The 16630-nt window shown below is 34.5% G+C and overlaps 1 protein-coding gene and 1 non-coding gene across 2 annotated transcripts in view; one reads left to right on the forward strand and one right to left on the reverse strand.

Moving 5' to 3' along the window:
- LOC136975553 (methionine synthase reductase-like) overlaps window positions 1-8794 on the forward strand; it is a 44081-nt gene extending 35287 nt beyond the window's left edge. Inside the window, exons 10-15 of the mRNA XM_067270625.1 lie at window positions 3121-3163; window positions 3269-3449; window positions 5003-5121; window positions 5302-5400; window positions 6629-6873; window positions 8208-8794. Of these exons, the coding sequence (XP_067126726.1) occupies window positions 3121-3163; window positions 3269-3449; window positions 5003-5121; window positions 5302-5400; window positions 6629-6873; window positions 8208-8287 (767 nt within the window). The 3' untranslated portion in view covers window positions 8288-8794. The remainder of the gene's footprint in view (window positions 1-3120; window positions 3164-3268; window positions 3450-5002; window positions 5122-5301; window positions 5401-6628; window positions 6874-8207) is intronic.
- A 7764-nt stretch (window positions 8795-16558) lies between these two features.
- Window positions 16559-16630, reverse strand: TRNAQ-UUG (transfer RNA glutamine (anticodon UUG)). The gene has a single exon. It is a non-coding gene; the product is annotated as a tRNA-Gln (tRNA).

Genomic DNA, 16630 nt, shown 5'->3' on the forward strand with positions numbered 1-16630 from the left:
TCTTACGGATCGAGCTCCGAATCTAGTCTCCAAAATGTTTAAGGAGGTATGTGAATTACTTCACATTAAAAGACTTTTAACAACCGCCTATCATCCTGCCTGTAACGGACTCGTCGAACGATTTAATAAAACTCTTATAGACATTATATCACATTACGTCGCCGAGGATCAAAGAGATTGGGATGAATGGATACCCTATGCTCTATTCGCTTATAATACCACCATACACGCCTCTACAAATGACAGTCCATTCTTTCTGCTTTACGGTAGGGATCCCACCTACCCTTTTGATTTAGTTACTCGTCCTACTAGGACTAGATACGATGTCGATGATAACTTCGCCGCGGAACTACACCTTCGAATGGCCAATGCGCACCGGATAGCACAGGAGCACGCCGAACAAGCAGCGAAAGAACGTCAGGCATACCACCGACGTACTCATAAATTACCTACGTATCATGTAGGGGACCGTGTATTTCTCAACGAGGTCGTTATTTCTCAAGGCTAAAGAAAAAACTCGCTCCAAGATGGTCAGGCCCTTTCCGTATAATAACGGAATTGAGTCCCGTCACCTTTATTATCGAAAATATTCAAACCAAGAAACAACTTCAAGTTCACGCCAATCGCTTAAAACCCTGTACGGCACAGCTCGAATTCGAAAGACAGAAGCCGCTTCCTGCTACTGAAACGACTCCCAAATCCTTATCAGTAGATAGTCCACTTAGTATCGATCCATGGGATGAATTTATTTTAACCGAAGCCACCCAACACCCCGAAGAAACCGCTGAGATAGATGACGAATCGGAAGAGGAAGAACCGATCGAGGAAAGACAAGTAGAACCTACTCTCCGACCGACTACTCAACCGGAAACGGAAGAGGAACAACCGGACACCACGCCTCCTTATGCTCTTAGAAGCCGAGGTCCGGTACCCGATCAACCCTGGGTAATGCCTCGACCCCAGCGAAGTAGTCGGATCCCGCGTCGAACTCCTCGATCTCATTCCTCCTCGCCTTATGCTCTTAATCATTACTAATTTTCTTCGCAAATTCTTGTCTTGACTAAAGTTCGTGATTGGTACTATGTCGTATTTTATATTGTTTATCATCACTTGAACAGAATTCCGATTTTTGATGATATATCCATTCAAATTCTCTTCCATCAATAGAACATCTTCGAAAGCATCAGTGACATTGTCATAAAGCGATAGAAATACACTCAAACCTGTTTTTGTGCGGTCTTTTTTTGTGCAATTTTTTATTTGTGCGATTTGTTTTGTGTGATTTTTTGTGTGCAGTATATGAATTTCAATCAAATTGGTATACTGCACAAAAATAATTGCACAAAACACATTGCACGTATAAAAAATCGCACAAAAAAAGACCGCACAAAAACAGGTTTGAGTGTATTCTCTATATTCTTATCCCATCTATATTTTCCAATATTTACAGTAGATGTAACCAATATTTAGTAAACTACAATAAACATCAATACTTAACCGTATATTTACGTTTGTGGTTTATTTTGACCGCGTTATCACAACAAAGAGAGAGAGAGTGCAATTTTTCTTTGTAAATCATACACAACCGGCAATACGCGATATCCTATCTTGTATGAAACATATTAAGCCTTGTATGGTATATTAATGCTTTCTCATTAATTGTATTATTTTTTAATTGTAACATTCTTAAAAGAGAGAGAGAGAGTTAATCAGAATTTAAAATTGATCTTGCTCATGAAGAACAAGCACTATTTTGGAAACGCTGGGGTGATGTAAGTGTCTGAATTTTGGACCTACAGTATATTTTTCATGACGTCATAGTTGTCGTCTTGTTGTCACTTACTAATGACTAACTGTCAACTTTCTACGTGAGAACGTATTCTTTATTTAGTTCTCAGACATGCAATTCTCATCACCTTCACCCTAAAGTGCATTGAAAAGAACAACAATACTACGAGAATTCGGGGAGTTGTCGCTCGGATAGCCGTGTGTGCAGACGTACTTTTAAGAGTGCTACCTCCTGGATTTTGTGCCGAGTCCGCGCAGACTAACAACACCGAACCCATTAGTGCCATTACCGAAATCATCGGCGGTATAGGACTAAGACTTTTGTCAAGACGAAAACGTCGTCCTCCATTATTGCCAGGATCTCCGAACATCTTTCACAAGGTATTTATCACCACGCGAACTCGTTTGTAAGCTCTCTCTCTCGAAATCGCGTCACTGGACCCTTGATAATGTACATGAATCCTGTTCCAAATAAATATACGTTATGTTTTGTTAAAATGGCCTCTGTTATCTCTTGTCCTCCATCCCGAATCCAATCGCCCGAAAAACGCGACCGCTCGCGCGACCGATCGTAGAATCGCCGCGGCTTCCGTGTCAGCCGAGACACGGTGGTGTCAGACCTGACGTGACACCGAAGAGGTGCCGACCCCCGGTCACATTTATATGCAGAACTTAATCTGCAATGCTTGTGCTTATGCAAAGGAAACTTGTTTTTCTTGCAGTATCAAAAATGCCATATTGGTGCATTTCGGTTCTATTTTACGGAAATATCTTCTGCATATCTTGAATGTCATCTACTAGATTTGGTTGCATTTGTACTGCTAATTATCTCCTTAGAAAGCATCAAATAGACAAACTTAATTATGATCACCCATATGTAGACACAAAGTAGAAAGATATTTGTAAAGATTGGAATTAACATTGGTTACATAGTAACAACAGTAGCTATTTTAGAGGTGATTTATAATGATGTATATCATGATAATCATTAATTTAATTTATCATATATAATACACACACACACACACACACACACACACACAAACACTCACACACACATATTATATACATATATGTATATATGCATTTTTGAATAAGTAATGTGTTGTCTTAAGGAAAGTTTGTTCAATGTTTAATAGTATTTTTACAAAAAGTAGAAAATAAAGTTGATCAGATTATTTAGTTAAATAAAATAATAAGATTATCAAATTTCCTTTTGTATCTTTTGCTTATCTGAATGAATTGTTATTAAAATTTATTAATAATAATGATGTAAATCAAAGAATTTACTCATGGAAAAATTTTTACAAATAATTTTAACTTTTAAAACAGAAAATCTTCCAAAATTGAAACCAAGATTTTATTCAGTTGCGAGGTAATATTTTTTTTTTAACTTTTACAATTATAATATAACTTATGTACTCTAAAAGCTAATTTATGATTTACCTATTTCATGTTTTTATATGCATTATTTACACAGTTCTCCTCTGTTAAAACCCGATCAATTTAATATTGTTTTCAATATTACTGAAATTGAAGACAGTGATAAAAATATGAAAGGTGTTTGTACTGGATGGCTGAGTAAAATAACTAATCATATGTACAATAAACAGTCTTTAATACATTCCAAAGTATTGGCAGGAAGAACTGATAAACCTTTGGTAAGATATATATAAAGTAATTAATAACAACTTATTATTAATAAGTATTGGCAATTGCTTTATCAGGAAATTATTAATTATTCTATTTAGCATGTAAAATTTTAGTATATATACTAGAATCCTATTTACTTGAGGTAATGTGGACTGACGCTATCTTGGGTAACTGGAAATGTGGATAAACTGGATGGCTACAGCCATTTTGTTTGGATTAAAAATTACAAGTATAAAAGTTTTTTGTGGTATATCACTTTTAAGCTTCTTTTTATACCACAGTAAATTTAATCATATATAAGAATAACAATTTTTATATAATTTATTATACAGCTAATATGTAAAATAGTTTTAAGAATAAAAATGTATATTATTGTAGCTACATTTTAATTAATATGAATGGTTTGTCTAACATTGAAATTAAATGATAAAAGGTAACAGAAACAAAAGTTCTTTAGAGATTTCTGTTTTATTAGCAGTTCCTCACTTACCACAATATTCTTCAGTCACCTCAGCATAATTTTTTTGGGTGGTCTATTCTGAATATGTTGGGCTCTGTTTGTACCATCCAACTACTTTCATTGTGGACCTGACTGAACCTGTGATGGGCATGGAAAACAGGCCCTCTTAATGTCTCGAGAGCAGAAAGAGTTTTAAAAAATGTTCACTTTGGCATCAGCCACTTGCTCAGTACAGTCAAGATTTTTTCACCCTGTCTGTCCTTTGGATATTAAGAGTCTTTTAGTAACCCCTCAATGGTGACAAGTGATGAGGGATGGGTCCTATCATACCTCTGATAAATTCTTGGGATGTTTTGCCAATCTGGGTTTGTTCCTGGGTTCCCAGAGTTGTATGCTGACAGCTTAACTGCTCGATTGTTCAGCCATTAGTACAGTCAAGATTAAAAATACTACGGTATTTACCTACTTAGTAAATTAATGGCAAAGCTTTTATGAATTATAATAAAAGTAGTGTGTGGTGCCCATCGGCAATGTGCTGATTCAGGCCGATAGAGGACACAGGGAAAAAAGAAAAGAACGAACTTCGAACTGGACACACATTTTCAGACCAGTAGCTACCGAAAATGAATGTCTGAACAAGCGGCCAATGTGAACAAAACGGACCGGACCTTTAATCAATACCGAACTGTAAAAAACGCTGTACATACATTGTAAATAAAAACTATAGAAAATCCAACCGGATGTTTTTTCATCATCACTGAATCATTATCAATTGGTGAATGAACACCAAAAGTGTATTCACTTAGAAATTTACCTTGAATAATGTGGAACCTCAGTTAACAGGGGTTTTACTGTAAATATGCAATTCAAATATAAGAGGGATTTTGAAAACTTCTGTAAGGTTTTAGGCAGGGAAGAGTATACAAAGAGAGACACAAAAGACCTGAAAATACTTTCATTATTCCTTTATTAAATTTAAATGTTAAGATAAAGATTTATATTTCGTATTGATTTAGTTTTTATTTTTTTTCTTGAAAGTTTGAAAGAAATTATACATTACAGTATTTTTATAATAATGCTTTTCATTATCATTGTACTCAGATTAGAATATATAAAAAATATAACCAACGTTTCCATCTAACAAAAGATCCTTCTGTTCCTCTTATAATGATTGGACCAGGAAGTGGAATTGCTCCATTTATTGGCTTTTTACATCACAGGTTTGTAGTTATATAATTCTTTAAAGGATAAGGATAAATTATGATATTTCTTAATTGCTGCTTAATGGCTGATTTTTTAAGTTAAATTAATTTAATTAGGAAGTTTACAAAATAATTATGGAATATAATATTTAATCTATAATTGTGATTGTAATGAATGATATTAAAAATATTAAATAGGAAATACCAGATCATGAATCAGTTAACAGAAGCATCTCATTTTGGTGAAGCATGGTTATTTTATGGCTGTAGATACAGAGATAAAGATTATTTATATAAGTAAGTATAAATATTATCATTTAATTTAATTTTTTTCCACTTAAAATTGTTTGGATGATATTACATCTTTAACTTAAACTATCATTGGATCCCATTTTTTAATTTAGTTTGTAGAAATATTTTTGAAAGTAAGAATATAGTTTATTATTATTATATATTGTCTAGCTTAACTGGATAGAAATGTTATCTAAAATGTAAAATTTCAATGTTACTAACACTTTTTGTTTTAAAGTAAGAATGATTGTAACTTGAAGATGATAATACAGTTGACTCCACATAAGTCAACACCCGGATAACTCGTTACTCGTCGGTTACGTAGTCAATTTTTTGTGGTTCCGGTAAACTTACATAGGCATTAATGTTATTAACCTTAAAAAACTCGGTTTACTCTACATCATTTAACTCATCACCACTGGATAAATCAACATACTTTTTCTGTTTCACACTTTTTAGAATTCTGATAAGTCGACTCCCCCCTCTGAAAAATGAGTTCACACCAAACAGCTTATTGTACGGTGTGAACTCATTTTTTCAGGAGGGGAGTTGTTGGTGACGAGTTAAACGATGTCGAGTAAACAGAGTTTTTTAACATTAATAACATTATTGCCTATGTAAGTCAGCTGGGACCACAGAAAGCTGACTAATTAATCTACAGTGACGAGTTATCTGGGTGTCAACTATCTGTGGTCACAGATCCAATTTCAAAATTCTGTTTGCACCATGACCTAGATCAAGATGGATTCTGTTTGCATGCAAAAAATGATCTAAATCAGTTAAATGGTTTTGGAGCAGTTAACTGTTGCACAAATGTCAAAATTTTCACTAAGCGAGCTCCATTCAACAATTTACATCATATACAGTATCAGAATTTAAACTTTACTACCAAATTATTTATAAATTCATCTAAAAATTGACTGATCTTACACAAAGTTGATGTTGATTTAATTTTATTTAAATTTGCTAATGCTTTCAGTAACTCTTTAATATAGTAGTAGTATTATTCATGCTAATATAGATATTAAACATTTAACAAGAAACTAAAACTGATTATTCGTAATAGTGTTTCCTGACTAATGTTTGGCAAACTCGTCTCAATTATTAAGAATCATATTTCAGAAAAATTTATATTTTTAAAACACAAAATAATTTACATTTTGTTAAATCTGGGAATCAATTTTAAAACTTACAACACGAAAAAAATTTGATTAATTGCATTATTTTATTATAGGGAAGAACTTGAGAAATTTCAGGCAGATGGTATATTAACCAAACTGCTTGTGTGCTTTTCTCGAGAGAACACCGAAGACAGTTTTCCAGATAGACCAAAATATGTTCAACATAACATTATTCAGTATGCAACTGATGTTGTGAGATTACTAAAAGCAGGATGTGTTGTTTATGTTTGTGGAGATGCAAACAATATGTCACAGGATGTATTTAAAACATTTGTTGAAATATGGAAGACAACAGAAAGTAAGTAAACTGTCTTCATTATTGTAATTTATCATCATTGTTTAATGCATAATATAATAAAACATTATTTGAACTGTAAAATCTTTTATTAAATTATTATTGTGAATTACATATACATAGAAATTTGATTATCTAAACTTGATGCGATCAGGGGTTTTTCAGATAATCCAGAAACTCGTTTGTTTTTGTGTTTTGGGTACACCAAACATTTAAAGTTTTATTAGTGGGAGTGTCCAAGCCCATAGTGAGTAAGTGCAGAGAGATAGGGCACAACATATTTGGGACAGACCACCTGTGAAAAATTCCTGGGAATTGCATATATGGATTTGATTTTGAGTCCCCAGAGCAGTGGGCTGATGCCTTAGATACTTTGGTCATCTGATTATCAACTATTGGGTTTCACTGCATAGAGTTTTCTAAATTATTTTGTCTAAAACTTAAATAGGAGACATTTTCATTTAGAAAACCCTCCTGGGAGAATACCTCTGTGTTGCATTTCTTATCTCATCAATCCAATAAAAATATAACAAAAATGTATCTAAGATAAAAAAAAATATATTGTAATAACTTTCGTGGAGATTTAACGATATAAAAATTAATTTGATTGTATGTTTTTAATAATGAGACATATTTTTCATGTTAAAACTGATACAAATTATATTCAGATATCATATGAATTATTGCCTTCTTAATGAATTGTTCAATAAAACTTTATTATTTATTTTATCTAATAATAGGAAAACAATATTTTCTTATTAATAAATTCCTTTTTAAAACAAAATTTTAAAATAAATATGAGTAAATGAGTATTAAGTTAAAATTTAATTTATATATGAGAATATCCTGTATTTAATATGAATAATAATTCATTTGACAATCAAGTGCACTAAAATTCATTCATATACATCGCTTATTAAAGTGGTTCGGCAGTCCATTCTGTTTTACGTCTTGAACGCAATTGCTCCAGCAGTCTTCTATAAATATTAGTACTATTAACCAGTGGCGTGCGGTGACATTTCATGATAGGGAAGCTGTGCTTCCATAAATATTATAAACAAATATTGGAAATAACAAAAATAAACAGTTTATTTATTTTACACGAAACAAAGATATAAGAACTTGTTTATGAAATAATTGTACAATATGCATTTATGCTTTAGAAAATACAAGGGAAACAGCTCTTCTACAGCTTCCACGGACTGCACGCCACTACTATTAACATGATAAAAGTTATATTAAAAGTTTGATTTATTTTTTATTCTTCCGTGTATAATGTTATGCAATGCAATGTACATGTTTTTTGTTATTAAATGCAAATTTCTTTTTTCTTGTAGATTGCAGTCAGGAAGAAGCAATGAAACACATGAGAAAATTACAAGACGAGGGACATTACTTACAAGACATATGGACATGATGCTTTTTTGTCGCTTATTAATGCACACATTTTTAGAAAATTTATTTCAACACACAAAGAATATTCCATATTTTAAAATATTCCATACAAATGAAATTTATAGCATGATAATTTTTAATGTTTACATTTTAAACAATGATAATTTTTGTGTATTTTATATTAAAGATGTCTAATATATTGACAGTTATGTAAATTTATCTTGTTATGTATTAAAAACAATTAATTTTAACTACTAATAATGAAGAGAAGTGAGTTTTTTGCTATTAGATCATTAATACTTTGATAATTTTTCCCAATTAAGTAATATCAAAAGATTATTTTAACTTTAGATAGGTAATGCATGTAATTAAATGTTTTCTTATCTTTGTTAACTCTTGTTTCTAATTAATTTGATAAATATTTATCTTCCAAAAAGTGTATGTATGTAATTTTTTAAATATATCTTATTTGAGGTAAAAAATATAAATGAAATTATCATGAAATATGTAAAAAATTACCATTTCGTTGACAAATGAATAAGTTGTTGGTTAAATCATCTCATTGCTTTTTACTTTTGAATGATAATCAGATAATTTTATTGTATTGTTTTTTCAATATAAATGAGAAAAAGTGATTATTTTGTAGCTATTTATAGGTACTCCATTTAAAATATTCAAATTTATGAAGAATTCTCACTGATATTTTCAAAATATTAAAGACTTATGAATATATTTTTGAAACATTTGCTTATTTATATGCTTTTTATAATTTATATTACAGTATTTAAGTTTTATTCTTAAATTTTCTGCTGAATTATATATGAATAGATGATATTTTTCTCATTTGATATGATCAATTCACATTTACCATAATTCATAATTATAACATAACAATAACATAATTTAACACTGGAAAATTTACTTAATATAGTATCTGTTAAGGGAACACTCACCCACGTTCCCAGTTTTTTCCCCTATGTTTTTCATTAGTGGACTCACATTAACAGAGCAGTCCATTTAAATGAGTGTTGTGTTGGTACCATTTGTAGAGTCACAGCCGGAGAGAGCATTACTCTACAGAAGATTTAGAAGGGTCCACGGGTGGCTGCATAGGAACAATCAGGCACTCGCACCTCCCTGGGTCAAGTAAAAAATTCGAGATATGTAACCTTACGCCCTTGCCCATTGGATGCTTTGTGTCTTAAAATTTTATATGGGTTGGTCAGTTTGGACCCTCCACACCAACAAAATTAAATACAGTAAGACCCCGCTTAACGCCGATTCGATGTAAGGCGGTGTGCTCGAAGCCTAAAATTCGAGCCTCAAAATTTACACCGATTTAAATTATCGCAGTATTTCATTGATTTGTATATAATACGATTATTTACAAACACGAACCAATCAGAAAAAGGTGTACTTTCTTTAAATCTATGTTTGTTTGATGCAATTTTGGAAAAAATATAACATTATGGGTGACATAGGCAATATCAGCTTGGCTTGGCAAGAATTAACTGATAAATGCACAAACGAAGTGTGGAAGAAGTTATGGTTGAAGTTATCCAAGAATTCCCAACGAAAAGAGCCTATCGCTGTATTGTAAGGTTGACCAAACTCAACCTGATCGATGCAGCATGACTAGAAGATGTATACGAGCAGGAGTGGGTTTCTTGTGAGAGCCTTACCAACGACGACCTTCGAGAACTGGCAGAATAAGGAATTCGTGTAGAACTGGAGAATAGAGATTCTGAAAACGAAAATCCCAAAGAATTTCTCTACAGATTTCCTTAGTAAAAGTTTGGTAACAACCGAAATCGTTGATCAAATTGTAGCGAATGATCCAGATTTCGAAAGGTGCAAAAGCAAAACGGGGTGTTTTGGATGCGATCTGTTGCTACCAACATTTGCATAAGGAAAGAAAAAGAAAGCGACGAATGAAACTACACGATTTTATCGTAAAAAACAAGAATTTCAGAAGAGCCAGGACCTTCGTCACAAAAAATGAACTTTACATTTCTGTGTGCATATGTTTGTGTGTTATTTAACATATATTATTATGCAAATTAATATAAAAGTAACTTAAAATTAAAGTAAAATTTGTTTATTTTTGGTCGCGTGATCCCCTATTTCCATTTAGTCTAGGTTAAAATGGTCTCGTTTAACGCTGTTTCGTTTAGCGCTTTGTCGTCTAGGAACGCATTTCCCACGTTAAGCGGGGTCTTACTGTAATTAAATAAAAATTTATTCATGTAAATATCATCACCATCATCATCATTAAAACATTACTACTTTAATCAACTCTGGGATTATTGATAGTGATAAGAGTAATAATTTACAACAGAAGTGATGTTATAATCGAAAACATCTTAATTATTTATTGTGACATAGTCACAATCGGGACATTCCAATTCAGCAATTTTAGCGAACGTTGCTAGAATTGGTTCCTTTTTTCAACGTTGAAGTGGCGCTGTTGTCAGCGCGGACTCAACACACTCAGCACTCAACAGATATGTTGACTGCTACTTTCCAATGAATTGTGGGTAATTGGTACGACATTTGAATGGAATCCGTCTTGCTGAGAATGGAATTATGGGAACTAAGCATTTCGTACTCGAGTTGGAAAGCTGTTGATGACGTCAAATTGTTGATTTCAACACTCAACACTCGTGTTGAAAATTGGAATGTCCCGATGCCTGACTTGAACATTTAATCATATTTTAAAAATTAATCGGGGTCTATGGCCCCTAAAACCTACGTTTCTGGACTGGTTTTCATCTATTTAACTCTTAAAGCATTACTCTCCTGGATTTGTCAGCGAGAAATTTTTACAATTTGGTGCTGAATACCAATCCATTAAAAAAAACAAAGTAGATAACAAGAAATTCAATTAATTTAGATTGTAAAAACAATCGATTATGTTATTCGCCGCTACCAACCAACCGACCAGTAGAAATTTATCACAAATATGGGTGTATTTGTAGTTCCTCTGTCAGTTTCGAAAGAGCCTTCTCTACAGCCGGAGACATTATCTCTGAGATGCCGAATAAAGCTGAGAAATGTAAACTATTTAATATTTCTTTTAAAAAGTAATTTTTTAATTAAAGTGTAGTTTGGTTTTTTATTGAATAAATCTGACTGTTTGTTATCTGTCTTTATTTGACATCTATTTTACAGAGGTTAGCGATAGTACCGATACTATCGATGTTTTGTATAAACTAAAATAACGATAAATATCGATGGCATCGCTATCGATAGTATCCGACCATTACTAGAAACGCTTCGGAACTCATATTTCAGGCAAAAAGGCCCATCCACGTGGCCTTCCCTCAGCTCCGGGGGCCCAATGGGGTGCCGGCCGCGAGTCACGTGACCCGCGGCACCGGCCCCCGCGAAGTTATATGAGCCAAATAGTTTATTACGACAATGGTGAAAATTTCTGCTGAAAACTGGCGACAAGCTTCTGCCCGCCATCTAGTGGTTCGAGGAGATAACTACACTTCACTCCATTTGTACCGCGTGTATAAGGAGACGTTTTTGGGTATTAATGAAAAGTTTTGAACATTTTTATATCTCACAATAATTAGAACGGCCGAAAGAGGGGTTATTTTCGGTATGTATGGCTGCTTTAATTACAAGATACAAAGTGATCCAAGTTATTTTACAGATTCCGTAAAAGCAAACAAGTGTAAGTAAATTAATAAGCAATTCGATTGTTTTCATTTATATCAACATTCCTCTTTTAAAATGTCGTTATCATTCAACTTGTGTGTTTATACTGTATTGATTTTCAGATGCACTCGGCGGGTTATTAAGAAGCAGAAGGTCCGATTTAGACAAGATTTTGAAAACAAAAGGATCAGAATATTAAAATAGAAATTACGTCGAGTGTTCCGACTATTTTACGGAAAAAGATTATCTTCAGAAATTTCGGCGATATTTCAAAACAATTTTGATATATTTTTGTTACAGAGCACATACGGAATTAAAATTAAGTTAAGTACTTATTTCTTGAAGAATGCAAATATTAAAGTGTTTGTGACCAGGGCCGGATTAACCAATAGACAACCTAGCGGCCGGATGGCCGAGCGGTCAAGGTGGTAGCCTACCGCTCTGGGGGACCCGGGATCGAATCCGAACGGGTCGAAAAATCCCCAGGAATTTTTCGGGGGGTGGTCCGTTCGGATATGTCGGGCCCCGTCCCTCACCACCCGGTCGCCCCATTGTGGGCCTGGCCGAACCCATAATGGACCTACTAAAAGAGGCCCTCTTAGTGCCCACAGGGCGGAAAGAGTTAAAAAAAAAAACAGATAAATACCTTATGTGATATTTCATATATAACACTTGGAGTATGAATAAGCTTCAAAGCGGCCGGATGGCCGAGCGGTCAAGGTTAGCAGCCTGCCGCCTGGGGGACCCGGGATCGAATCCGGACGGGTCGAAAAATCCCCAGGAATTTTTCGGGGGGTGGTTCGTCCGGATATGTCGGTCCCCGTCCCTCACCACCCGGCCGCCCCATTGTGGGCCTGGCCGAACCCATAATGGGCTTGCTATAAGAGGCCCTCTTAGTGCCCATTGGGCGGAAAGAGTTACAAAAAAAAAAAAAAAAAAAAAAAAAAAACCAATAGACAAATTAGACAAATGTCTATGGCCCGTAATTCGGAGGGGCCCGGCTTCAGCGCAGAATCTTTCTGTTTTAAAACAAGTTAAAAATTATTTAAGAAATTCGATAGGACTGGAAAGGCTGTCTTTAACAATGCTTACTAAAGAAAGAGACACACTCAAACGGCTAGATTGATCAATTTTCTGAAATGAAAATCCAAAGACGAAAAAATTTAATTATTTTAAAGGCTGATTAATGGCTAAAATTATATACATTTTTGGTTGTGCCAGAAACTCTTTTGTTTTAAAATTATTATTGTATTAGTGTTTGTATTTTCTATTATTAATAAAAATTTTAAGTGACATTATTTAAGGTTTGTTTAGAAGCAACTTATTTAAATGGGACCCCAATTTAAATTTTGTCTAGGGCCCACTAGAGGCTTAATCCGGAGCTGTTTGTGACAATTGTATTAAATTATTGGCAGATAAATATTTCAAAGTTCTGTCTTATGTTTTCCGTTTTGCTGGTCTGATAAAAGAAAAGTTAAAATGGAAAGTGCACAAGAAAGACTAGAGAGTTTGTTAAGAAAATCCCATCTAAAAAAATGAGAGATATTATCGATCAGATGAGTCAAAGAGCTACTTTCACACTTTCAAAGCTCTGATAGAATATGATATTTCAAAACCAATTACAGAAGATGAAATAAGTCTTTTCGATTAAGTTGACATATATTGCAAGCAAGTATAACATGGAGGCAATTTCTAGCTTACATTATGAAAAAATCCCTGAACAAACATATGATTCAGTCTTTTCAACTTATCGGCCCTTCGAGAAAGATACTAAGACGATAAAAACTAGTGAAGGAGACGAATTGGAATTCGTAGGCGACCATAAGACCATGAAACTTCCCAGAAATGATACTATTAAAGACATTATATACTATGAAAATCATATTCAAAGAAAATGAAATAAGAAGTCTTTTCGATAAAGTTGAATGATATAAATATTATTTTTTTTTCTAAGTGTTTGCCTTTGGGAGTTTTCCGACATATGGTCTGAAAACTATAAACTCTCTTCAGAGAAACTATTATTTACCCACATCTGAACCGCTGGGAATGAATGGTGGAATGTGTGAGGACCCGGACGGACGTCACTTTGAAGGTCCGAATGTGGACAAACAATCGATAAATTAAAGATCTCCTTTTCAGACACGAATGAGAAGAATTAAAGGTCTCGGTTGAACATTGAAAAGTTTTTAAAAGTATTAACACAAAGGATGAATTGTATAGAAAAGACCAAAGTCGAGGGAAATGTGGTTAGAGAGGAATCGTATTTAATCGCGCAGTTGACCCCTATCGCGTTCTCCGACAGGTTTCTAATTGTCACGAGGTAACGATGAGAGACCAATCAAAAGACGACTTTGTGGGAAAAACTGATAAAACCGCGCGAATCAAGGACTTGGTTCTTGGTGCTTCACTTCAGGAATTTGTGCGATCCCGCAGATCAGCAGCGACAGACTCCGGGAATTTACTGTAGCTCTCCCGTGACTTTTTGCTTTGCCCAGATTTACCCTTTCGCCGGAAGACCTCGCTTAAAGCCGTGCCATGCGCCCCGGGGCCAGCTATCTTCACGCCGTCTTCGCGGACCGAATAACAACAAACAGCACATTTGGACTTTTTGTGCAGACTTTGTCAACCACCCTTTGAGATAGGTTACGACGTATTTTAGGAATTGTTGTAAGAGAAATTTTTATTATATAATAAATGGGTTAAAAGATGGAAAGTCTGACTAATTGACTCTAAAGGAATTTTGGGACCTAGTGAACACCGATCAGCGCAACCGCCAGCAAATGCTTAGCTTTACCCTGTCCTGAGGGGAGGCAAGTAAGTAATCAAAGAGAAGGAAATCGGGACAATTCGAAAGGGAATCGCGACGATAGAATTATTTCGGTTAAAAATAGAGAACAACCGCGCGACAGAACATTTAAGGAATGAAGCGCGTAATACGAACCATTAGCCATCCATTCAGTGGCGTAGCGTAGTGGGGGAGGCAGAGGCGGCCCGCCCCGGGCGGCACTTTTAGGGGGCGGCATTTTTTCACAATAAATAATAATAATATCTTGTAAAAATTTGAACCATTTCATTTCATATTTTTACCGCACCTACGATTCGGACCGATTGAAATGAGCACGGAATTTTTCATTATTCTGTGATGAAACTGGGGAATCACCTTTCTTTAAATGTATGTTGAATAATGAGAACTTGCTCATCGTAGCGACTGACAACACCGTCTGTACTGACTTGTAGGGATTCCCCGTATTTTATTTAAGAGGGGGCGAAATTTTCCTCCGCCCCGGGCGGCTGACACCCACGCTACGCCACTGGATCTATTAATTAACTCTTCCACGTAAAGATGGGAACATGGTCTGATTGACATTAGTAAACCTTCACTGCAAGCAAATACCGACACTGAGAGAGTTTTTCTACAAAAAACAAGAAACATCACAGCTACACAAAGCAGTAACTCTAGCAGACTCAAATAACACACCATTAAACTTACACTCGCTTCATATGGACACGACACAACATATGAAAACCATAGACACCATTAAGCAATCGTGGGCTTGAAAAGCACATGGCAGACATCCCTACGACCTGACCAAAGATTTTGTTGACAAAACTGCGTCAAACAGCTGGTTAACTCCGGGATGTTTCTTTGGGGAGATGGGAGGGTTCATGATTGTCATACAGGATGAGATCATTATTATTAAAAACTACAGAAAACACATACTCAGAGATACAAGACTCAAAAATGTCACATCACGCCAGAAACTATATACAACACATCACTTTCAAGCTCTTGGCACAGACAGATTATTTACATAAACAAAATCAAGTAGCAAATTTAATTTGTGTCTTGTTTTGGTTACTATGTCTTGACTCTGGTCTGGCATAGTACAGTACATAGCCACCAATATCAACCGAGTATAACTCACTAAACCCAACATAATAATAAGCGCAGAGCCTAAACGGTTAGGAGTTGAAAATTGAAATTTGATACACGGGGTACGTCACGAAGATGCTCACTAAACAGGGATTTCTGGAAATTCCCCTACGCGGGTGACAGGAAGAGAATTAAATACGTTAGTCCTTCGTTATATCGCGATTTATGGCGACATGTGCGATATAACGAGGCGTTACGATATAGCGAGCGATATATCAATGGCACGATATAAGCTATTTATATGTCCATTATTGGCTAAAGTGGATTTCTCCCATCTTTACCATCCTTCCTATCACACTTTCACCCCACCTTATCCATTCCCCCTTCTTCTCCTTTTAAACCCCAGGCGATACCTCTAAGTAGTCCTGGCCTTCTGCCCCTTTCATGATGAAATATAAAATACTGGCTAAAATGCTTTTATATTTGGAAGACTCCGAAAAAGCGTTATATCCGAATGAGCAATATAACGTAGGGATACTATGTTATTACTTTAAATACAAATTTGTGCAAAGTAAAAACGAAAAATAAAATTTCAATAGAATCTACAAATCAAATTATTTTGTAAAAAATTATCCATGAATGTAGTTTTAAATTGACAGACATTTGTTTGATAGTCCTACATAGTTAATTAGAATTTTTATTTACACCTAATTATAATTAATAACTTTTATTAAAAAACTAATTTATAAAGTAAGGTCTCACCGAGATTCGAACTCGGATGGCTGGATTCAAAGTCCAGAATGCTAACCATTACACCACGAGACC

This window comes from Centruroides vittatus, unplaced genomic scaffold, assembly GCF_030686945.1.
Source record: "Centruroides vittatus isolate TY-2023 unplaced genomic scaffold, ASM3068694v2 contig_375, whole genome shotgun sequence".
Taxonomy (NCBI): domain Eukaryota; kingdom Metazoa; phylum Arthropoda; class Arachnida; order Scorpiones; family Buthidae; genus Centruroides; species Centruroides vittatus.